Here is a 26,215-nt window from a genome sequence, read left to right as displayed (position 1 = left end):
TTTGTTTTCCTCACTTCTACAAAATGATATATTCCTACGGCAAAGTAATTGCGCTTTATACTGACTGACTGAGTTTGGTTTTACGCCGCTTTTAGCAATATTCCAACAACATCACGGCGGGGGACACCAGAAATGGGCTTCACACATTGTACCCATGTGGGGATTCGAACCCGGGTCTTAGGCGTAACGAGCCAACGCTTTAACCACTAGGCTACCCCACCGCCCCAATTGCGCTTTATATAAAATGTAGTGAAAATATATATATCCTGAAATTGAACAAAGCTTCTTTCAACACATATTCATGAAGACATCTCCGCGACTTTAAGGTTGAGGTTTTTCGAATGACATGTGATGTTTGCGTGTTGGTTCGGAGCACGCTACTCAATCACGTTGTTTTCAAATGACAATCACACCCGATACTGCGCAATAACCCTTTCAGTTCTTGTCACTGGCTCCATGAATTTATAATTAAAAAACCTTGATGAGACAAACGATCAAATCTTGTGTCATTTTCAACAATATATAATTCACACCACTTCCCAGGAAGCATAGTTACATTCCTTTTAGTGAAAGTATATACGGTAATGATTTCGGCAGGCAACCCTAGTGCCGGATTAATCAGCTCTCGACAGCGGTATAGCACAGAGGTGCGGCGTAGCTGCCAGTGGAATCACCTTACCTGGGACCTGCTTTACTAATTACAAACGCTCTACCTGTGGCTTTTCATCTATGTACTAGCACGTGAGTCTGCACTTATCACCCTCAACACTTAAATAACCTGGTAAGCAATTAGAGAACGGCTAACTGAACGAACATTTGACACGGCAGTGAAGTTTTTCTATCCTTGGTTCGATCGGTACATCTAGTCTCAAGCTGATGCAACGCTGACCAAGTCGGCTTGTTACTGGCTGGTTTAATACAGTGTCAGTGCCAACCTCGACTGCCATTTTTACCATCTATTCACCATCTCGTTCACGAGTCTAGACTTGCACTTTTTTGAAAGTTGGTTTATGGATTTTTTAAGATAAAAAATAAATACAGTTCTAGTTCCAAAGTGCGGAAATCAGAGGCAAGGCAAGGTACCCGGTTATGTTCCGAGTTACTTCCCCTTAATGTCAACAGTTTATCAGATAAAGTAAATGAAAACAGAAGCTGTTATGTAAAATAGACAGTTTTGATGGCAAAGTCGGTACCAGATTCTAGAATCTTAATTTTTTATTCTAAAGTTGAGCGGTAGTGACAAACATTTGATAAAAATGACAGTTTTACATTTTTACAATAGTAGTGGAATCATTGACAAATCTGTGAATACTAAAACAGTCCTTAGAGCCGGGTCATCATATGGTGTAACTATGGAATCTGTTTGCACCCAGTGTTAGGGTTCATTTAGGGGCGACGATATCATATAGGGGCTCTGGGTTTAGGGTACAGTTTGAGGCGAACATATCATTTAGGGTGTCCCATCATCAGCTAAAAGACATTTTACTTCTGTGAAAAGAGAAGCAAAACTATTCTTAGATTCTCTAAACCACTTTCGACCTGGTATTGGGTAACCCATGTTTGACATCAGAAAAGGTGGTCTTAGATTCTCTAAACCACCTTCGACCTGGTATTGGGTAACCCATGTTTGACATCAGAAGAGGTGGTCGTAGATTCTCTAAACCACCTTCGACCTGGTATTGGGTAACCCATGTTTGACATCAGAAAAGGTGGTCTTAGATTCTCTAAACCACTTTCGACCTGGTATTGGGTAACCCATGTTGGACATCAGAAAAGGTGGTCTTAGATTCTCTAAACCACCTTCGACCTGGTATTGGGTAACCCATGTTGGACATCAGAAGAGGTGGTCTTAGATTCTCTAAACCACCTTCGACCTGGTATTGGGTAACCCATGTTTGATATCAGAAGAGGTGGTCTTAAATTCTCTAAACCACCTTCAACCTGGGTAACCCATGTTTGACATCAGAAGAGGTGGTGGTAGATTCTCTAAACCACTTTCGACCTGGTATTGGGTAACCCATGTTTGACATCAGAAAAGGTGGTCTTAGATTCTCTAAACCACTTTCGACCTGGTATTGGGTAACCCATGTTGGACATCAGAAAAGGTGGTCTTAGATTCTCTAAACCACCTTCGACCTGGTATTGGGTAACCCATGTTGGACATCAGAAGAGGTGGTCTTAGATTCTCTAAACCACTTTCGACCTGGTATTGGGTAACCCATGTTTGATATCAGAAGAGGTGGTCTTAAATTCTCTAAACCACCTTCAACCTGGGTAACCCATGTTTGACATCAGAAGAGGTGGTGGTAGATTCTCTAAACCACTTTCGACCTGGTATTGGGTAACCCATGTTTGACATCAGAAAAGGTGGTCTTAGATTCTCTAAACCACTTTCAACCTGGTATTGGGTAACCCATGTTTGACATCAGAAGAGGTGGTCTTAGATTCACTAAACCACCTTCGACCTGGGTAACCCATGTTTGACATCAGAAGAGGTGGTCGTAAATTCTCTAAACCACTTTCGACCTGGTATTGGGTAACCCATGTTTGACATCAGAAGAGGTGGTCTTAGATTCTCTAAACCACCTTCGACCTGGTATTGGGTAACCTATGTTTGACATCAGAAGAGGTGGTCTTGCACCACGTCATTCGCCCAGATCCATGTTCATCACCCCAATCACTGGACTGTCTGGTCCAGATCTAATTACTCATTGACAACTGTCATATAGAAGGATAATGTAAAGGATGGTGTTAAACCAAAATATGATAAAAATCTAATGGAAATGGCAAACACTATGAAGTCAAACACAGAAAACAAAATCCATTATGATATGTGAAGAACGTTTTATATTCTGACATAGTATGTACACATATGTAAAAATAACTTCCTATGTTTGATAAACATGTTTCATGATCAACAATATAGTATACATTAGGAATCACAAGGTTTATTTTGCTAACTTAATATACTCCTCAAAACAGTTAAAGAACACCACAATTGGAAGGCTGTCTGTTATAATGCCCACACAGCATGACAGTTTCACTGTATCATGCCCACACATCATGACAGTTTCACTGTATCATGCCCACACAGCATGACAGTTTCACTGTATCATGCCCACACATCATGACAGTTTCACTGTATCACATAAAAACATCTGGTCTTTAACTTCTTTTGAACAGTATATATTGGATTGAGATGAGTCAGCATATCAAACACATTTTACATTTCATGAATGTTTCAGTACATCAGTTCAAGGAGATGATGCCCTGGAGTAGGAACACTGCTTCTATTCATCATCTTCATTATTCCCTTAACACCTCTACTATACCATAGTCTTGGTGTCAGCTCATTCCATACTTCCTTGAAATTTTACAGTAATATCAAGCTGGTTAAAATTGAAAACCCCCAACAGAGAATGGATTTTTTCACATGTTCAAATTATCTACAAGTTGCTGGGTGTGTTGTCTGGGAGTAGACCAATAACATGTAGATGTTGTTATTGTTATTAACAAGTATAAAGTTTCCTTTCTGTGGCCTGGTAAAGTAAAGGAGAATGCTAAAATCAACCCAATCAAGTAAGAGTAACCACGGAAACAGAATCAAGCAAAACACTATTTCCTGGTAAAATTGGACAATTCCGAGAACATCCTCACTAAGTAAGAGTAACCATGGTAACAGAATGAAGCAAAACACTATTTCGTGGTAAAATAATAGAAAATTCTGAGAGCAGCCTAATCATGTAACATAACCATGGTAACCAAATCTAGTAAACCACACTGACTTGGCAGTGACTGAGTAAGTGAGTTTAATGCTGCTTTGAGTATGGTATGGTATTCAAGTTATATCACAGACATGCCTGGAGTGATACAGGTCTCACGAATCTTCCACTTTCCTGAAACCCAGGACCAACTTGTCATGCTGACATACCCAGAAACATCACCAGGGATGCTGCACGAAAAGGGATGTAACTCTGCACAGCAAATTATAATGCCCAAGACGGCTGTGCTAGGAATTCAGCAAATCCAGACATCAGTAAACTTTGAAGTGGTAAACATTACATAATCCTCAAAAACTGACTTCAATATTTTTGCATGTATAGAGTCATCAACATAAAAACATGTGTGCACAGTTTAAATATAGACTGATTATTTGATATTACATAAAAATATTAAACACAATACATAATCAGGGATATGGAATAGCTCTCTAATACAATTTATGCCCCACCTACTCAAATATCAGTAATCCTTAAGATCATGACTTGAAAGCCAATCAAAAGTCACAGAATCACTAGTAATATATCTATTTATGTAAAATTCCCAAAGTCCATGCTATATATCACTTCAGAATGTATATGATTATTATTAACATGTATTGAATATCGAAAAACACATTTAGTCCTGCTAGTTAGGATCAAGCAAATACTGGACCCTGCTTTCATTACTTTCAAATTTCAGTTCCATAAAAATACAATTGAAATTCTTTTAAATGAAATGAATATCAACCACTTGGACACTGCAGACATTTTCGTGATGATTTCTGCACACGTTCCAAGTTGTGTTATCAGAAGTCAAGAATAGGCAGTTTTATTTACCCTAAAATCTTTGTTGGGAGTGTCCGAGTGAGTTGGTGTTTTGAACAGTATTTCAATTATATTACAGTGGGCCTGCTTGATGTGGGAGGAAACTCCAGAGTAATAAAGACCTTAGACATCTACCACAAGCACTGTTATGGAGATCTGAAACCTAGTAACATAATCAGGGTGAATCAGGAATGAACCCTGTCTTTGTTGTTTCAGAGGACCGCAATATCATCCACAGACATTCCATAAAATCATATTTGAAAAACTGTTTATGCCCAAACAAGACATCACAAATTAATTCAGCTAGTTAAAATCAGATATCCAAAGTAAAGGTACCTATTTCAAATTCAACTGCCCTATCAAAGAATGAGTCAGGATAAAGGTTCTCCAACCCCTTCCAAAATATCAAATGGTTGGTCCCTGTATACTAATGTATGGGCGTTGCCGAGATTGAGTAAAAGTCAAATTATCAAATATATGTAAGTATTTTATTAAATATATAAATATCCTTTAAATCAATTTTCAGTGAAATGAGATGCTAACAGGTTACAAGGAACAATGTATGTTAAATTTGAGCAAAGGGACATGATGTGTGAGGTATGTAAATAATCAAGTTACGATGGGCTTCACACATTGTACCCATGTGTGAGAATCAAACCCTTGACTTCAGTGCGACAAGTGAACACTTTAACCATTAGGCTACCCACAGTGATTGGCAAAAGAAATAGTACACTCAGACATTGATATCATGGTGTTTTCTTGTAGATAAACATCATATCCCTATGTTGTTGCAATATTAATAAAATTGGACACAAATAATTATACTTGTCGTGAAACAGATAACAGTGAATGTTTCTACAGAAAAGTGAGGATTTAGCAGCGGTTAGTAAGTGAGTGCACCTCATACAATAAAACAAACACATTTATTGTTCCAGTGAGATTATATCACTTACATTTTAGAAATATTCATTTGAGGAAAAACATGTCAACTATATCAGTGGACACCCTACAGGATAAGTACATCATCCTTAAACATTTCTACTGATACTCATTGTGACAAGATATGTGTTGCACGTTGTGTATTGGTTTGTGATTGTGTAAATATTACTGCAATGTGTAAATAAGGAAATATTTCCCAAACTGAGGCTTGAGTTCTGGGCTAGGAATTATCGTAAGTTTGCTAGTCCAGGGGCCCGTTTCACAAAGTGATCATAGCCCCGACTCTCGTAAGTCTATGTTAAAATATGGGAGTTATGATCATCTTAGCACTACGATCATCTTAGCCTTAGCGCTATGATCAACTTAGCGCTACAATCATCTTTGCGCTACGATCATCTAAGCGCTACGATCATCTTAGCGCTACGATCATCTTAGCCTTAGCGCTATGATCAACTTAGCGCTACGATCATCTTTGCGCTACGATCATCTTAGCACTACGATCGCTTTGTGAAATGGGGCCCAGGTCAGTTTCACTGGTGTGAAAGGCATCTTTAAGGCTGGAAGGTGTGTGGCCATTTATAGGATAATTCTACCATTTCAACATCAGTATTCAGGTTAGTAAATGTGTGATGTTAATTTCTGTCTGATCTAGTTGTGCTGTGTCTTGGGTGTTGCAGCGATGTGAACACAAATCGGTCTTACGTAGCACACAAATACATAGAGTACCCAAGTCTAGATCGAAAATATCACCTGCGTACTCAGTACAGTACACTACTCTTTAAAACAATTATCTACTCTGTTGTGTTTTCAAATACATTCTGTAGATTGATATCTTTGGGTAGTTTTGATTTTCCTGCACTGTTTATGCAAACTAAATCTAACATTCTGAAATGTTATAGAATTTTGTTTCTACAATTTCTCCACTCTGCTGTATTTGTACCTAAATGAACAGAATCAAGGCTGATGTATAATGTCCTGTCCAATTTACTGTTCATAAAACTCATTGTGAGATGCAGGAAGCCTGAAGTACTTTCATGAAGGGACGGTGGGGTATGGTTAAAGCTTTCGATCGTCACTCAGAAGATCTGGGTTCAGTTCCTCATGTGGGTACTATGTGTGAAGCTCTTTCTGGTGTCTCCTGCCGAAATATTGCTGGAATATTGGTAAAAGCGAAGTAAAACTAACCTCACTCAGTCACTCACTACTTTCACTAAGAATCTATGTGGTGGTCTAGACAGTCTGGTGTACAAGCTTGTAGCATATAAACTGTCTTGAATGATTGAAGACGTTAATCTTAGTACCTGATGCTGTCGTGTTTTCTAGATGAGTAAATTATCAACACATGATCAGTAAATAGAGATAATTAATAAGTCAATATTTTATCTATATAACTGTTGTATTCAACGGAACAGGTGCAATGGTGCTGACAACCCAACAGTGAAGCTGCTTTCTAATTCGAATTGTTACTGTTCCTTTAGACTGAGTAGTGAAGCAAATTTGTTGGCTAATGAGAACCAAGGGCAGATAATTTGAGATCATGAGAACCATGTAATTGATAGATGGGATTTATGGCAGTTCACCAAAATGTGAGCCATAAAGGAGGCTGGAATTCACAAAAAGTGTTGCATATCTTATGTTTTTATGTAATTAGCGGCTTAAATCAATGCGGTTTTTCATATCATTCACTCAATCAAGTTGCATGTGTGGTGCCAGCTGGTGTGACAGGACTATCATCCTGACATGAGCAATGAAGGCAGCACAAATCAACCCTTACTTACAAAATAAATTTACAAAACTTCATTATATAGAAATATAGTTTAGTATCTCATCTGCAAACAAAAATGTCTGAACAGATAGTCATAATCTGAGGTGTAATGGTCCTACAGGACATCCCTTACTTCAGTTCTGGAAGCCCTTAATAACACTTGATGATTACCTCTATTTTTGACCATAATTAATTTACAGAATGAAAATAAGCTTACAGTCATACTGAGCGTTAATTTCAAGAGTCAAATATTATAAAGAAATACCAAGTGATATTGTGTTGTGTGAAGATGATAAACACCAAAACCAAATCACATACAAAAATATTTCACATTTTATATTAAAAGTGTATTTACAGCCATGGTCCCTATCAAACATGATGTACCACTCGAGCGTGAGCTTGTGTTGTTGCTGACTTTGTCGGTCGCAGGGAATAGTTCTCTTTTTCTGGCGTCTTTTCAGCTATAGGTATGATAGTCACGTGATCATTGTTGTGCCATTCTCGTAACAAGATGTGGCCATTTTGTTGTGTTTGACTGTTATAAAGGTTGACGTCACTCTTGGAGTGTGGAAGTCCGGTGTTGTGCTTGAGGAAATCTGGTTCACTGCGGACATAGGGCAAGGTTTGTGCTCTCTTGATGGCCTGGTTCTGGTCGTACTTCGCCTGAAAGACAACAAGAAAACTGAGACACTGGAATGGGTTCCAAGCTGTTCGGGTGAGTGAGTGAGTATATTTTTATGCTGCTTTTAGCAATATTCCAGCAATATCACGGCGGGGGGACACCAGAAATGGGATTCACATATTGTACCCATGTGGGGATTCGAACCCGGGTCTAAGGCATGAGAAGCGAATGCTTTAACCACTACGCTGCCCCACCACCCCCAACGCTGTCAGATCAGACTTTAGTTATTGCATGTCATCTCAGACCAGTGTGGGAGGAAAACCAGAAACTGGGAGAAGACTGAAAACAAAGGGCAGATAATTTGAGATCATGATAAACCATGTAATTGATAGATGGGATTTATGGCAGTTCACCAAAATGTGAGCCATAAAGGAGGCTGGAATTCACAAAATGTTGCATTTCTTATGGTTTTATGTAATTAGCTGCTTAATTCAATGCGGTTTTTCATATCATTCACTCAATCAAGTTGCATGTGTGGCGTCAGCTGGTTTGAAAGGACTATCATCCTGACATGAGCAATGAAGGCAGCACAAATCAAATAGCATGTCAACCTTTACTTACAAAATAAATTTACAAAACTTCATTATATAGAAATATAGTTTAGTATCTAATATATGCAAACAAAAATGTCTTAACAGATAGTCATAATCTGAGGTGTAATGGTCCTACAGGACATTCCTTACTTCAGTTCTGGAAGCCCTTAATAACACTTGATGATTACCTCTATTTTTGACCATAATTAATTTACAGAATGAAAATAAGCTTACAGTCATACTGAGCGTTAATTTCAAGAGTCAAATATTATAAAGAAATACCAAGTGATATTGTGTTGTGTGAAGATGATAAACACCAAAACCAAATCACATACAAAAATATTTCACATTTTATATTAAAAGTGTATTTACAGCCATGGTCCCTATCAAACATTAGTGAAACACGAAGACACTATTATCACACTGTCGAGTGGGATCAGTTTCGGGACACTTGGAATCTGACCTTCATAAGCTGATCCTGTCATTACAAGGGATCTAACTCTGCATCTGAACATAGTATGTGATTTCTTGTGAGCACCAAACCCAGTTTGTGAAGAGAAATGGACCCATAATTGACAAGAGTTAAAATAACAACAACAAAAATAATTTTGAAAACGTAACCATTGATGAAATTGGTTTTTATCACATGATGATACGTCATCTCCCCTGACAAGATACAATTTACAAATGGGGATTGGATACCTCAGTGCAGTGAAAAAACATACAATGTATTGCTGTTCAGTTTATTTCAATAACCTAAGTCATCAAAAGGCACCGGTTTACCATAAGGTTAATCTTTCTAGCTAGTTATATAAAGAAAAAGCCAATGGTTTTGGAGTTATGCTCCTCATTTTAAGCCCAACTTGTCTTCAAGGGAAAAAATATAATTAAACTAGCAAAAATACCAAAGCATCAAAAGGCACCAATTCACCACAAGGCATCTTTACAGCAAATTTCCATAAGAAATATTCAGTGCTTTAGGAAATATACCCTGAGACAGACAAGACTATCGCTATATCCCCCTGTTTTCAAAAGGAGAAGTGTATCTTCAAAAACAAAATAATTTATTCACATTTACTTGGAAAACATTGAAGACTAAGAATTTTCCATGTTATAAACAAGTCCTAGTTAACATGCATACCCACCTTATTATAAGACAACACCCCGAATATTGCCACAAGCATTCCTAATATATTTGTTGGGGTGACTGGATTTTTCAACACCATTAATGATCCACTTATGATAAATATTCTTTTGGTGGCATTGGCGACAGCATAGCTGAGTGACGTCACCATGGAGAGGAGGGTGAAGGCGAAGATGTTGTGGCCCATGTTGCAGAGTCCGTCGAACATCAACATCGTTATCAGGTACAACTTGTTGTTGCTGTTTAACTGGAATAGACAACATCAACATCGTTATCATGTACAACTTGTTGTTGCTGTTTAACTGGAATAGACAACATCAACATCGTTATCATGTACAACTTGTTGTTGCTGTTTAACTGGAATAGACAACATCAACATCGTTATCATGTACAACTTGTTGTTGCTGTTTAACTGGAATAGACAACATCAACATCGTTATCATGTACAACTTGTTGTTGCTGTTTAACTGGAATAGACAACATCAACATCGTTATCATGTACAACTTGCTGTTGCTATTGAACTGGAATAGACAAAAAGCACACTTAAATCTCAAACTTCGGATCTCCAAGCCAGTTAACCAAAGACTGCTAGACATCACTAGACATTAGAACTAAGGCAGAGATATATGATCATACTCAATGTGCATCATGCATGTTCTCCTGAATGGAAAGTTAAGAGTACCATTTGTGTGGGCTATTTCCAACATATGATGTGATATTTGTGGCACTTGAATATTTGACTGTACTGTTCACTGGAAATGTTACCTTATCGGCCACAAGAAAAAAGAAGGGCCTTAAATACTTACAAATTGTTCATCATGTAAGATCCTGCGCAGGTCAAAGAGCACCCAGAGAGGGAGGAAGCAGACGGTTGAGATGCGGGTGATGACAACGAGAAGACGCATGTGATGAAGACCGGTATCCTTCAAACACTACACACAGAGACACACAAGCACTCAATATGCTCAACCGGGCAACGGTTCATAACATTTAGGCTTGAGCCGTTAGCACCAAATCAAAATCAGTAATGATTTATCTTGTTTAAAGTTGTTCATGTTTGCCAACTCCAATATCTTATTGGATAGAAAAATGAAGCGTAAACTACTACAGTATTTAAACCAAATTCTTGTTGTTTAATGCCGTACTCTGCAATATTCCAGTTAAATACATATGTAACTATATTCGGTTAATAATCAAGTCTGGACCAGACAATCCTTTGATTGACATCCTGAAATGAATGAAATTGGGATACGATGACCTATGTCAACAAGTCTGACCTCTGAAGTCCATTAGTCGCCTCTAGCAAGTATGGGTTCCTATTAACCCAGGTTCTTATCAACCAATCATAAAACAGTTGTCTGTTGGGGGGACATGGCCTATTGTTTTTTGGGTTTACGGAAACATAAATAGATTGGTTAGCCAATCAAATGACATAGAATCACAGTTTACATTTTTGAGTGAGTGAGTATGGTTTTATGCCGCTTTTAGCAATATTCCAGCAATATCATGGCGGGGGACACCAGAAATGGGCTTCACACATTGTACCCATGTTTGGAATCGAACCCAGGTCTTTGCCATGACGAGCAAACGTACATTTTTTTTATGAGGTCATGGTACATCTGAATGATATTTCCGTGACATCATGCTATGCAGCATTTCCACCTCCCACTGACACATTAAATGTTCATATAAATATCAAGCATAACAAGCTATCCATTTATTATAAATGGGAGGATTTTGGTAATTGTCTAGGGTCTGTATGTTATGTAAAATGTATTCATGAACTAGCCCCAACAACAAAAACCTGGTCTCTAAATACTGTTCAAATTAACATTCTATTGTATTTGAAAAAAACAGTTTCATGACTTCCTGATAGAGCTGAGATACATTTGGGTGACATACCCCTCCCTGCACCCCTATCTCCCCTCATTTACACTAAATTACAGTGACTTTTTTGCATGACACACCCTAATTCAGGATCCAAATCTGGACTCCTTGACAATGACATATAAGAAAGCACAACTAATGGCTATCACAGGAAGTCTTTTTTCAGTAATCATTTTTCTGTAATTGTTAACATAGACCATTCTGTACTTACCATTTTGGAAAAAATTGTTTGCAATGAGAAGCAGAGTGTTGCAAATAAGGCGCTTCCGAGCCCAATATAATCAAAAGCCAGCTCTGTGACTGTTGCTATGACAACGCCGCCCATGATTGGAAGCAGGGATAAATATACCTGCAATAAAGATGACAGAAATTTTAGTCTCTCATTGGATGGTTGTGATGGGTAGTGTTGGACGATGTGAGGCAGTGTGGGATCTGTGGAGTTGTGAGTGAGTTAAGTTTTATGCCGTTTTAGCTGACTGGAAGGTGTGGGAATGGTTGTGGTTGTGGGTGCAGTGAGGGAGTGGGAGTGGGAGGGGTGAGGGAACGGGTGAGGGAACGGGTGCGGTGTGGTTGAGAGTGTGGGTGTGGGTGAGGGAACGGGTGCGGTGTGGTTGAGGGTGTGGAAGCGGGTGCAGTGTGGGTGTGGGTGAGGGTGTGTATGTGTGTGTGTGTGGGTTTGAGTGTGGGTGAGGGTGTGGGTGTGGGTGTGTGGGTTTGAGTGTGGGTGAGGGTGTGAGTGTGGGTGTGGGTGTGGGTGAAGGTGAGGGTGAAGGAGCGGGTGCATTGTGGTTGGGGGAATGGGTATGACTGAGGGAGCGGGAGTGGGTGTGGGTGCGGGTGTGGGTGAAGGAGCACGGTGTGGGTACGGGTGTGAGAGCGGGTGAGTGTGTTTGTGGTGTGATGTGTGATTGTGGTGTGGTGTGTGAGTGTGGTGTGGTGTGGTGTGTGTGTGGTGTGTGGTGGGGTGTGATGTGAGTGCAGTGTGAGTGTGGTGTGGTGTGAGTGTGGTGTGTGTGTGTGGTTGTGTGAGTGTGGGGTGGTATGTGAGTGTGGTGTGTGTGTGGTGTGGTGTGCGAGTGTGGTGTGGTTGTGTGAGTGTGGTGTGTGAGTGTGGTGTGGTTGTGTGAGTGTGGTGTGGTTGTGTTGGTGTGGTGTGTGTGTGGTTGGGTGTGATGTGAGTGTGGTGTGATGTGGTGTGTGAGTGGGGTGGTTGTGTGAGGGTGGTGTGTGAGTGTGGTGTGTGAGTTTGTTGTGTGAGTGCTGTGTGTGAGTGTGGTGTGATGTGGTGTTGTTGTGTGTGAGTGTGACGTGGCAGGGAACGATTTAAGAGATGTTAACCTACTCGCACCAGGTGCAACCTGAGATAAAAACCCAGGTGCCCCAGCCAAATTGTGCGCATTTTTGCAATATGTAAAGAAAGAAATATGCTATTGACTTATTCAAAGTTTAGAAGAAAAATGAGCTGACAGATGTACACTGCTCATGTAATGTTAGACTTATTGCTGATTTATTTCTCAACAATTAACTTGCACCTGGTGCTAGTAAGACTAATAACTAGGTTGCACTTTGTAATATTGTGTTGCACCAGTGCAAGTAACAAAGCACTAAATCGAGCCCTGTGTGGTGTGAGTGGTGTGGGTTTGTTGTGGTATGAGTGGTGTGGTGTGGTGTGGTGGGGTGTGGTGGGGTGCAGTGTGGAGTGTGTGTGGTGTGTGTTGTGTTGTGTGGTGTTGTGGGTTTGAGTGCGGTGTGATGTGGTGTGTGGTGTGGGTGTGGAGTGTGGAGTGTGGAGTGGCTGGGCGTGGCTGGGTGGGGTAGGGTGGTGAAACGGTAAACACAGATATGGAACTGATAAAACAAAGTCCAGAAACAAAATCTTGGCAAAGCAGGGCATGGACCGACATTCATAGCTTTCTGCCATGCCTAAGGGAAGCACCTCTGAATACTGAATTGAACAGTAGTCAAGGCCTCCTACAAACATGCAGTTTCAATTGCTACTACAAACCACAGTCTTTTCACATAAAGGACAAAGTCACTGAAGCATTCTTAAAATGACTTTGAATCTTCATTGATTACCAGCTTTTATTGCTGTCTGTGAGGAGACACATTGATCTGGGCTGTGTGTTTAGCGACTGAGAACCAGCACCTAGTTACAAGCTGTGTGTACTTAAATCAGTGTGTTGTAAACTTGATATGCTGTCTGTGAGGCGGCACATTGATCTGGGCTGTGTGTTTAGCGACTGAGAACCAATACCTAGCTACGAGCTGTGTGTACTTAAATCAGTGTGTTGTAAACTTGATATGCTGTCTGTGAGGCGGCACACTGATCTGGGCTGTGTGTTTAGCGACTGAGAACCAATACCTAGCTACGAGCTGTGTGTACTTAAATCAGTGTGTTGTAAACTTGATATGCTGTCTGTGAGGCGGCACACTGATCTGGGCTGTGTGTTTAGCGACTAAGAACCAACACCTAGCTACAAGCTGTGTGTACTTAAATCAGTGTGTTGTAAACTTGATATGCTGTCTGTGAGGCGGCACACTGATCTGGGCTGTGTGTTTAGCGACTGAGAACCAATACCTAGCTACGAGCTGTGTGTACTTAAATCAGTGTGTTGTAAACTTGATATGCTGTCTGTGAGGCGGCACACTGATCTGGGCTGTGTGTTTAGCGACTAAGAACCAACACCTAGCTACAAGCTGTGTGTACTTAAATCAGTGTGTTGTAAACTTGATATGCTGCCGCTGTGTTCGGTATAAGTGTTAGTTTCAAAATTATTACATTACTTCTTAATTAGCATAACTTCACTGTTTAATGGTTATTTCAACAGTAGTCACATCTTTTGTCTAAGCATTTCTTACATATACAAACAGTTTCAGTAAACAAGAAGATTAGCTCAACCATCACATTGATTATATATTTCAAGAAGCTAGTAATAATATAATTCTGAAGAAATCCATATCTCTGTTATCATGTTTCTTTGCTTAATGGAATGTACCTACCAAATACTTCTACCAAATACTTTACTTTCATTTTGTAATTGAGTTCAGATATCATCATTAGCCTGTCATGAACGGAAGTATTCAATAAATCGTCACAAAATGCATGACGTTTTCATCAAGTATTTTCAAAAAGTGAGTTATGTCAGCTACAAGTTAGAATAGCTACAGTTATCTAATATAATTTACACTTTACCAACTTAAAATGACACCCCTTCAAAAAACAGGAAATAGGTGACACAATATTTTATATTTCATTGCCAATTCATGAAATAAAATCACCATGACGAAGTAAAATCACATCCTGTTGACTTGGCAACAGCTGCAATGAGACTGAATATATAGACAGTTTATGGTAGCTTAAATTACAGGACTAAATCAATACCAGAAACAGATAGGCATAATCTCATTGTTAGCAACAACTGCTAAAAATGATTTAAAAACCATAAATATATCAGTAACCATCCATGAACAGATCACAATTTGGTTACCATGGTAACACCCCCACTTCAAGTATTGACATGTGTTTAAAAGTAGATTATATTCTTCTCCTTTCAAAATGTCCCTGAAATGACGTGCTTGTGGTGTAGGGATTAGATGGTTACACGAGGGCTTAGTATGTTCATAGCGCTGTTCTGATTTAACGACAAAAACTGGGAACAGATGAGAGGGACCAGACATACAAGTCATCAACAAAGTCAAAACATCATCATTAATGAGATAGTATAGGTTGGTCCACTATTTACATTAGAGTGAGTGAGTGAGTTGCTGCTTTTAGCAATATTCCAGCGATATCATGGCGGGGGACACCAAATCACTCAGTCAATCAAACACTTTAGAATGGCAAGAAAAGTCCTGGGGCCCGTTCCTCAAAGCGATTGTAGCGCTACGACAGTCGTAAGTCTATGTTAAAGTATGGGAGTTACGATCATCTTATCGCTATGATCGCTTTGTAGAAACGGGGCCCAGATTCTTATCAATAGAACATAATCCCGAATTAAGTATCCATGTTTGTTTATGCCAGGTGGGATTTGTTATTACTGAACATAAAATTGAACAAGAAGATGCCTTGCCCAAATATCAAAGTAGCATGCAGTATCCCAAGATAAAATACCATTTTCAGTTGGGTAACACAATTATTGGCTCACATGTCTCTTGAATAGCCTCACTCATGATACATTGATACATTGTTCTGTCATATCGGTCAATCCAAATAGTGCATCCACATCATTTCTCAATTGGTGAAGGTGAGGTGTTGAGGTTGGGTGAGGTTGAGGTTGGGTGAGAAGGTGTTGAGGTTGGGGGAGAGAAGGTGTTGAGGTTGGGTGAGGTTGAGGTTGAGTGAGGTGTTGAGGTTGGGCGAGGTTGAGGTTGGGTGAGAAGATGTTGAGGTTGGGTGAGGTAAAGTAGAAGTTCATTGAGGTTGGGTGAGAAGGAATAGAGGCTGCGTAGTGACGTCCATTATTTTCGACAATTATTTTAAAAATGTTTGTAAGTTTTGATTCTAGCTATTGAAAATATTTATAAAAGTTAGATGCAATAAATTCATCATGATAAAGTGATATATGTTGAGGTTGTGTTAAATACTTACAAGCATTGTCTGTGTTTCCCCCAGAATAAGTCTTGATAATATCACAGTGAACATTGGAAGTGTAGCTTTAACTGAAACAGCAAGGGGAGGTAACCATGATTATCATCACTATCAACCAAACCATCTGTACATCACTCAGTGGTTCAAGTAACAGATATATGCATTGTTTAATGCCACACTCAGGTCCATCATGGTTGCTTGCAAACATTCAAGTCTGGGCCAGACAAACCAGTGATTGATAGTATTACAACATCACAAGGCTGACCAGCTGTTCACTATGTCGCGTCTCTTTCAGTAAGTACAAGTAGCCATGGACCTATTAAAACCTGGAATCCAAAGGGGGTTTTCAACAGAAAGAGGATGAATGACATTACCCTGTCTGACATACAAGGTACTGACTACCAGAATATTGACTCTGGAAACAAGGCAAGGTGACAACAAACATCTATTCATCCTGTATTACCATGATTACCAATCTCATTATTGCCTGTTAATGTATGTCTGGGGTTATCAACTCAAATAACAACATTGCTGTAATGCAAGCTGTACATAGTTCCTTATCATACATATATTCATATATGAGTACACAATGACATTTAGAAAGTGGTTAGCTGTAACATGTTATATTTGGGATTACACTTTCTCATTAACATACAGACACAAATACTTTGGTTGGGTTGAGTCCTATCCAGGATTCGAACCCAAACCTTTAGAGTCAGCTACCTGATAACCAGCAAACAAAGATGTGGAGGCTGAGTGGGTTAGATCGGAGACATGTTATCAAATGTTAATAGATAGAGTAAAGCACTAAGTAATCTCCCTGTGACCATGACCTGAACGCACAATGGGGATGACTAAGGATTCTCTGTATCGGCAATGTCAGCTCTTCAAGAATAGAGGTATAAAATTGGCTCACCATGAAAACCTGAACCATTACAAAGGTAATGTTTACTGAAGGTCGTGTTCCCCAAGTTAACTGTATGATACTCACCAAGTTAACTGTATGATTCTCCCCAAGTTAACTGTATGATACTCCCCAAGTTAACTGTATGATACTCCCCATGCTAACTGTATGATACTCCCCATGCTAACTGTATGATACTCCCCATGCTAACTGTATGATACTCCCCATGCTAACTGTATGATACTCCCCATGCTAACTGTATGATACTCCCCAAGTTAAATGTATGATACTCCCCATGCTAACTGTATGATACTCCCCAAGTTAACTGTATGATACTCCCCATGCTAACTGTATGATATACTCCCCATGTTAACTGTATGATACTCCCATGCTAAATGTTAACTGATGATACTCCCCATGTTAACTGTATGATACTCCCCATGTTAACTGTATGATACTCCCCATGCTAACTGTATGATACTCCCCATGTTAACTGTATGATACTCCCCTCCCCATGTTAACTGTATGATACTCCCCATAACTAACTGTATGATACTCCCCATGTTAACTGTATGATACTCCCATGTTAACTGTATGATACTCCCCATGCTAACTGTATGATACTCCCCCCATGCTAACTGTATGATACTCCCTCATGCTAACTGTATGATACTCCCCATGCTAACTGTATGATACTCTCCCATGTTAACTGTATGATACTCCCCATGTTAACTGTATGATACTCCCCATGCTAACTGTATAACTGTAACTGATACTCCCCATGTTAACTGTATGATACTCCCCATACCCCCATGTTAACTGTATGATACTCCCCATGTTAACTGTATGATACTCCCCATGCTAACTGTATGATACTCCCCATGCTTAACTGTATGATACTCCCCATGTTAACTGTATGATACTCCCATGCTAACTGTATGATACTCCCCAAGTTAACTGTATGATACTCCCCATGCTAACTGTATGATACTCCCCAAGTTAACTGTATGATACTCCCCATGTTAACTGTATGATACTCCCCATGCTAACTGTATGATACTCCCCATGCTAACTGTATGATACTCCCCAAGTTAACTGTATGATACTCCCCATGCTAACTGTATGATACTCCCCAAGTTAACTGTATGATACTCCCCATGCTAACTGCATAAGACACTCTCCATGTTAACCGTAGGATACGCCAACCAAGTCAACTGTATGATATGCTCTCCATGTTAACTGTACGATACACTCCACATTAACGGTATGACACTACGCATGTTAACTCAGTAAACTGTACGGTACACTCCACATTAATGGTATGATACTCCCCATATTAACTGTATAACACTCCCATGCTAACTGTATGATACTCCCCATGTTAACTGAAAATACTCGATGCTAACTGTATGATACTCCCCATGTTAACTGTATGATACTCCCCATGTTAACTGTCATGATACTCCCCATGTTAACTATATGATACACTGCCATGTTAACTGTATGATACTCCCATGTTAACTGTACAATACACTGCCATGTTAACTGTATGATACTCTCCCATGTTAACTGTCATACACCCCATGTTACTGCCATGTTAACTGTATGATACTCCCCCATGTTAACTGTACAATACACTGCCATGTTAACTGTATGATACACTCCCCATGTTAACTGTAAGATACACCGCCATGTTAACTGTATGATACTCCCCATGTTAACTGTACAATACACTGCCATGTTAACTGTATGATACTCCCCATGTTAACTATACGATACACTGCCATGTTAACTGTATGATACTCCCCATGTTAACTGTACAATACACTGCCATGTTAACTGTATGATACTCCCCATGTTAACTATACGATACACTGCCATGTTAACTGTATGATACTCCCCATGTTAACTATACAATACACTGCCATGTTAACTGTATGATACTCCCCATGTTAACTGTACAATACACTGCCATGTTAACTGTATGATACTCCCCATGTTAACTGTACAATACACTGCCATGTTAACTGTATGATACTCCCCATCTTTCTGTCACAAACAACCTATTTTTGCTACAAGAAAGAGTCATACAATGTTGTCCAGGAATACTGCAGTATTTGACAAGCAGACTAAGAACCATGAAGCACACTGAGAATAATACTGTCATAACTATTTTTGAGATGATAATTATACTCTGTCAGTATTGCTACAAAACCACAAGCAAACCTTGTCATTCTCAATGTGCAGCACCTTTAAATAATCAGAATAATATGCAAATGATAAGTACATCAGAAACTGGTTTAAAAATACATCAACAAATATGACTGAAAATATCGAGCTGATGAAATACTGAGGGAAAAAAATAAGGGATCACATGAAAGCACAAGTGTTCCTTTATTTTTTTTTCCAGGTTACTTCACAAGCTGTGCAATGCAAGGCTTTTTATTGCATCTGCCAATCATCATATTCATTTTCATATTGATCATGTTGATATTCCGACTATTCATTCAAGTGACAGCTTGTCTTGATACTTCACAAATTAATATTGATCTATCACTGACAACTTCTGAATGAAAAAACCCATCTGAAACTGATATTCAGTCAAATCCCGATGAGTCGAATGCCACTGTCTCGAATATTATGCATAACTCGAAGTACCTGTCGGTCCCGACCATTCCCTGTTATAGTTGTCATCATTTGATTTCCGGTTACACGAATTCGTCTCATAAATACACACGATGACTCGAGAAGGAAATTTGGTCCCATGAGATTCAAACAACAGCAATCTTGTATACATAAGCCGAAGTCAGTCAATGAGAAGTTGATTGGTGTAGCAAACTGATCCAATTAACAAACCAGCGCGGCTCACACCTTTCCGTCATTGATGGGTGAGTTCAAAAGGCAGATTAGTGATTTTACGGAAATCACTGTCTGTGCTAATCAGACTGGAACTGATAAGGTGCCCCTATTAGTGATAGGGAAATCATTAGATAAACAAATGCTTAGGCGGAGGAATTAGGACTGGATCATCTTTTTTTCTACCCTCATAGACATACCTATGTCTCGAATACATCGATAAGTCGAATTTATTACTTGGTCCCCAGCGATTCGACTCATCGGGATTTGACTGTATATATACCATGCATATGTCTGGATAGTAATTAAGACAATTTATATACATCTACAGAGCTTAGCTAGATGTGAATCCTCTATTTAATATGGATACAGATTCACAACAGACACTTGGTGATTCAGGAACATATATTTGCATGTTTAGCGAAATAAATACCTATACTTTTTAAACTTTGGTACCATTTGAAATTAATTTCTATACATAATGATTAAAAACCTACAATACAAAGGTACGTTTCTGTTAGGGTCCATGTAACTATTTCAACCAAAAATATCTGAAAGTATGCAATCAAACACCACTTGCAACAGTGCCAGGTTCAATTTTTCCACTTCTCTGGGACCCTCATTTTCTTGCATGGAATCACCATTTTATAACCAAGGTCCACAAGACAAATACTGTAGTTCTCTCAGTAACTGCAAGTACAATCCTACTTGATCCAACCTTGTTGTTGTTATTCCAATGTTGCCACAGCTGTGATGATCAGCATCAGCATCTACATATTCCTAACACATATTCAACATCCAGATTTCAATGACAAGTCCTTGATGTCCTGACATGGCTTATTGTCTTATTCAGGCCCGTGAAGATCCGGGATAAAATTGGTCTTCAGCAACCCATGCTTGTCATAAGAGGCGACTAACGGGATCGGGTGGTCAGGTTCGCTGACTTGGTTGACACGTGTCATCGTATCCCAATTGTGTAGACCGATGCTCATGCTGTTGATCACTTCATGAATATGTTTACTAGATATGATTATTATGTCAAATGTTTTGGCGTGTACATAGCTAAGTGGAAGAAGAGTATTGAAAGGATTTTAAGTTCTGCTCCAGAAAGGAGCACTCCCACCAAATTCAGTCTGAGTTAAAGCTGTTGCCATGGAAACGCAAAAAATATCTTATTCAGAAATCCAAAACTACCAAAAGGCACCAGTTCACCACCAGACCTATCTATGTGCCAAGTTTGGTGAAGAAATATTGAACGATTTTTTGTTCTGCTCCGGAAAAGCAAATGTGCATGGACGGACGGACGGATGGAGTCCATTTTAATACCCCCCGCAAAATGTGTTGCCAGAGATATAAAAGAGTGATAATTGTTTACTAAATATCGATTGATTATCGATAAATATCAGAGAAGTAACTTTGCCAAAAATGCCAATAAAGTCTCAAAGAAATCATATTTGAAGGCATAATTTCACATCTCTGGTGAGTGGTGACATATCTTATATATGGATTAGGAAAAAAACATAAACATAAATTAGGTGCAGTCCGGTAATAAAGATGCAGCTTTGTGTATTGTGTCAGTGAATAAGCACTATATTTCATCACAATAGTGTATGTACGATATCATCAATGACACAGATTTCATATCGATAATCAATAATAATTCTTCCCATCAACAATTTTTCCAAATTTCTTATTGAGCCATCCCTACTTACAACATAGTATTGTCTCAAAATCAGGCAAAAGAAAATCCATGATGAAATAAAACTTGATGAAATAAAACATATTTGTAATGCTTATATTGCATATAATGGTTATATCTGAATGACATCTATTGAATGGTACACAAATGTTTAGAATAGGTCTTACAAAAAGTTAAAAATATATAAAATTTTGCCACTCATTAGTTCATTTAAACCGTGACCCCATGAAGATGTGGGTCAGACCTTGACATGACCTGACGTCCCGTTGACATGATGCGTTTTCTGATCGTCACGCAGAGTTAGTGAGTTTGGTTTTACGCCGCTTTTGCTTTAGCAATATCGTAGCAATATCACCACAGGGGACACTGGAAACGGGTTTCACACAGTGTACCCATGTGGACAATAGAACCTGGGTCTTGAGCGTGGCGAGTGAACGCTTTAACCACTAGGCTACCCCGCAGCCCCTCGTCATGCAGAGAAGCAGCAGCAGAGTACACACATGATAAAAGATCTTATTTTCATGAAAATTAAAAATGTGCAAATATAACTGACTTCAAACTCTCAAACTATCAATATCATGAGAACAGGCTATTTTGATTAATAGCATATTATTGTAAAGTCCCAGGCTAATGACTAAATAACAGAATATAATAGACTCGGTGAACAGCTGCCATGTCTAACTGTAATGAACTGAGGAAGAAGCATACACACTGGGCACATGGCCACAGCTGTTGGTACTTAGCAGGTACTTCCCTAATACATCATTCTGCCTGGTGTGTTTGACATCACTCTCACACCACAAGTAAAACAGTGGGAACAAGAGATTATGGGTGGTGGCCAATATATTCACATGGTTCACCTGGACAGTTTACCAAGGACAGTCAGGCCTACCATACAAATGGTGAACAAATCATCAAAACTGAACTCATATACACCAAAACAGAACAAAAATCACCAAAAATCACCAAAACTGCAACAATATCCTCTAAAACCGAAACAATAAATCTGTAATGGAAGACGAATCTTTTGAAATGGAAACAAAACTCGCGTATCAGCTACTAGAGCGCGCAAGAACGGTCGCCGAGCGTACAAAACAGCATTCATAGCATCCCAACACGGCAGTCATAGCATCCCGAAACGGCATACAAATCGTCAAAGATGGCGGCAAGGGGAGACGAATAGGCTTTGGTACATCATTGTTTTTCGTCACTATGAGTCTAATCTTGAAAATTTGATATCGGGATGTAGTGCATAAACCCCCTATTGTAGTAAGCTTCAAACCTCAGTGTCAGGCTTGCAATTCTACACAATGTGGTCCCTCGTTCGACCGAATGGGATTTCTTGTCAACATGCCATGCTGCAGTTTCTCTTCAGTTTTGTAAATAAAGTATTCAGAGCATCACATTCAACACTACTATATTTTAGTGATTTAAAAGTTTACAAAAACGTTGTTCATTTTTCATATAGCTGGAATGTTGCTAAGCTACAGCATTAAACAACAAACAAACCAAGGACAGTAGCTGAATATGAGAAGATATAAGAATCAGATAAACATGAACCACTTAAAAATCAGATCGGAGCAAATAATCAAAGTTATCAGGAGATCTCATTAGTCACATAGCGTCACAACCTGGGATCTTTGACCAACCAATGAAATGACAAAGAACTTGAGCCAATCAGAACGAATACACAGAGCAGCTTTCTGGGGGTTTACGATACAAGTTTCAAACTGGTGACATATCCCAGACTATGCTTTGAAAAATATTAATTCAAAAATTTGAAAGATGAACAAAAGAAAAGAAAAAGAAGGCTGATACTGAATGACAGGACTTCCCAGTGGTTTTTAAAAGTCTCTTCCATTTCAAGTGTTATCCCACTGACATGACTGGAGCAAGAGATGGAGAATTTTTATGGAATGAGTTTCACACCCTGTAACCATGGTAACTGGCAATTGGGACTCCCTCAGTCTCCTAGACTAAGGCTTAGTCTCTGAATATATGATAGTAACAAACAAGCCCATTTATATTGAAAAGGAGCCCTAGGGAGACCAGAGATTCCTGAACCTGAGGAAATCTAGACTTGCTTTATTTAGGGCTTTAGCAGAGAGGGCTTGGCAGTAGGGAAATTAATGTGGTTCAGGGACTGTGAGATAGACTAGTGCTTGTTCTGTGATGCTTGTGGAAGAAAAAAGATGTGATGTGGAAGAAGCAAGATGACAGGTTTGTTGAAATGGGGTTTTCGGGGGTTTTCGGAGTTTCTCTGGGAAAAGAACATTTCGATCGCTTCTTTACGTATCTGGTATGTGACACTCTGATTTAAAGATGAAAGGTTGTTTTGACACAATCTGTCATTGGATTTCTTCAGGTCTTTGTTAAGATTTGATTCATAAGTATAAGCAATGTGAGAGTGAGTGAGTGAGTGAGTGAGTGAGTTTGATTTTTCGCCGCTTTTAGCAATATTCCAGCAATATCACGGTGGGAGATACCAGAAATCTGCTTCACACATTGTACCCATGTGGGGAATCGAACCCAGGTCTTAGGCAACAATTTTAGTTACTGAATGTCATTTTATGCAGCAGCAATATTCCAGCTTTGTCAGGGAATTATCAAGTCTGGTCTAGACAATCCAGTGACTGAAATCACAATGATCTACTCCATGAAATCTGTCAGAGAAATGTAGTCAGATTTTAGTGTTAATCAGCAACTGTCCACCTAACTTTACCCAATATCCTCCATGTCTCAATGGAGTTAACACCACACTTGCTTCTATGGAATGTTAAGTAAAACATGCATGATAAAATCTGAATTGTTAACTTTATCATGTTTATGCTGTCACTTTATGTTCATCCAGAAGCATTCATTCTACAGTATAAGAAACATGCTTATCTTCAAAAAAATAGTTTAAGTCAAAATCGGGACTGATATTCATATTTTACTGCTTGTATTGAATTTTATATATCCACATTTGATAACTGAATGTTTCAAAATTGTAACATAAAAGAGAGAGAAAAAAACACACATTTTAAACATGCTAAAACTAACAGTGACATTGACAAAAATAGACAGACCAAACACTTACTTAGGCCCAGCAAGTAAATCACTTGATTTTATAAACACACTATAATCTACCTAAAGCTACTCTTAGTCTGTATTTTTTACATTAAACTTTAAAAGCACAGACAACAATGCTTCCAAAAGAGTATAAATGACATCACCACTTTATGTGCATGCATACAATAACCTGCACTTAAAACTGATATGCTTGCAAAAAGGATAACTTGATAACTGATCATTGGCCGATCACATTCATATAATAGATTGGGTGCACAGGCTTGACCTGTTTGATTGGCATTTTAGAAGTTGGTATGTAATGAGAAAGTAAGATACGTTATGGATGACAACTTTTTATTCTATATGATCACGACATTTCGGTTTCGGTTTCATCCCATCTGCATACTTATAAAAACAACTGAGCAGAGCACCCCAACCAATTAATCTTATCATCTAATGATCTATGTATATTTTGTTCTGCTTCATTGACAACTGGCTTCCTTCTATTATCACCGCATTATCATGTTTATGACCACCATCCATTGTTATTGTTGTTAATCCCCTTGATGCATACCTACATGTTGTTTTCACTTAATCCTTGTTGACGTATAAGTCTGTTCTGTGCTGTAATACTTCACTCTTGCTTGACAACGGTATAGGAATCTACACCAAAACGTCGCATCATATATAAAAAAGAAGTTGTCATCCATAAAATATCTTACTTTCTTAGTCCACAGGCTTGCTGACTTAGTAAATTCACCTCATCATATAAACATTCCAAACATTCTGTCGGTGCTCATGACATCGACCACTGGAATATCTTATCAAGACATGATTATTTACAGACCGAAAATACAAGTCAAAAGCTGTTAAGTGTGGTGCTCAAAACACGAAACATTCATAAATATAAAGGTTTAGCTGCGAGTCCAATGGGGTCCTACAGTCACGTCTAAACTGCATGACCCCATTAAGTCTCTCAGCTGGTAACGGATAAACATTTTTCATCATGTTGGCAGACAGACCATCCACTGGAATTCTATGGAATATGGGAATATGTTTTGGGTGCTTAATGATGAAGATGCAGTCATCATATTTACCTGTATGTGCATAAGATACTGAACTTTTCCATATACTGACATATGAAGACACTGATGACAGAAATTTGCCCATGGCCAGTGGCAAAATCATTGTGAAGTAATAACGTCTTGATATTTCTGTCACACTTGGTACATCCATTGTTGAGATGATTGGTCCTAGGAGAATAGCGGCAGTTGCTAGTTGCACCATAGTGATTGTCATAGGATACGGGAATTCTGATAATATTATTTTTCCAATAATATTGTCAGTGGTGCTGCACAAATACCATAAAATGCACACTACCACAATTTTGGCAGCGTCATAATACACACTGGCCTTGTGAACCTCCTTCATTTTGACTAGATCCCCCAACTTGATCGATGAACTTCCTAAATGTTATGTAATCATTTCAGCCTGGAGCGTCTCTGTCATCTCGCTGACATTTCTAACACATATGTTTTCATTCCGGCAAGTACACGTTGCGTCCTAGGTGGCGCTGTCAA

At 39.0% G+C, this 26,215-nt stretch overlaps 1 protein-coding gene across 1 annotated transcript; it reads right to left on the bottom strand.

Moving 5' to 3' along the window:
* Positions 1–6,361: 6,361 nt before the first annotated feature.
* Positions 6,362–26,200, bottom strand: LOC124255005 (solute carrier family 35 member E1 homolog). The gene is made up of 6 exons (XM_046688844.1): positions 25,733–26,200; positions 16,126–16,196; positions 11,749–11,886; positions 10,457–10,582; positions 9,651–9,896; positions 6,362–7,953 (listed from the first exon to the last, which is right to left on the bottom strand). Exons 1-6 carry the CDS (start codon positions 26,064–26,066, stop codon positions 7,660–7,662), a joined length of 1,209 nt encoding a protein of 402 aa, XP_046544800.1. The 5' UTR covers positions 26,067–26,200; the 3' UTR covers positions 6,362–7,659.
* Positions 26,201–26,215: the final 15 nt, after the last annotated feature.

The sequence above is a fragment of the Haliotis rubra genome, unplaced genomic scaffold (genome assembly GCF_003918875.1).
Source record: "Haliotis rubra isolate DU_JTF1 unplaced genomic scaffold, ASM391887v1 Scf59, whole genome shotgun sequence".
Lineage (NCBI taxonomy): Eukaryota > Metazoa > Mollusca > Gastropoda > Lepetellida > Haliotidae > Haliotis > Haliotis rubra.
This window is presented reverse-complemented; position numbering and strand designations above follow the sequence as displayed.

Excerpts from the sequence above, each read along its gene's own strand:
- LOC124255005 (XM_046688844.1), bottom strand. The coding sequence starts at position 26,066 with ATGAAGGAGGTTCACAAGGCCAGTGTGTATTATGACGCTGCCAAAATT. Across the intron at positions 16,197-25,732 it reads AGTATCTTATGCACATACAG|TTAAAGCTACACTTCCAATG; the intron begins GTAAATATGATG and ends TTGCTGTTTCAG. Across the intron at positions 11,887-16,125 it reads GGGAAACACAGACAATGCTT|GTATATTTATCCCTGCTTCC; the intron begins GTAAGTATTTAA and ends TCTTTATTGCAG.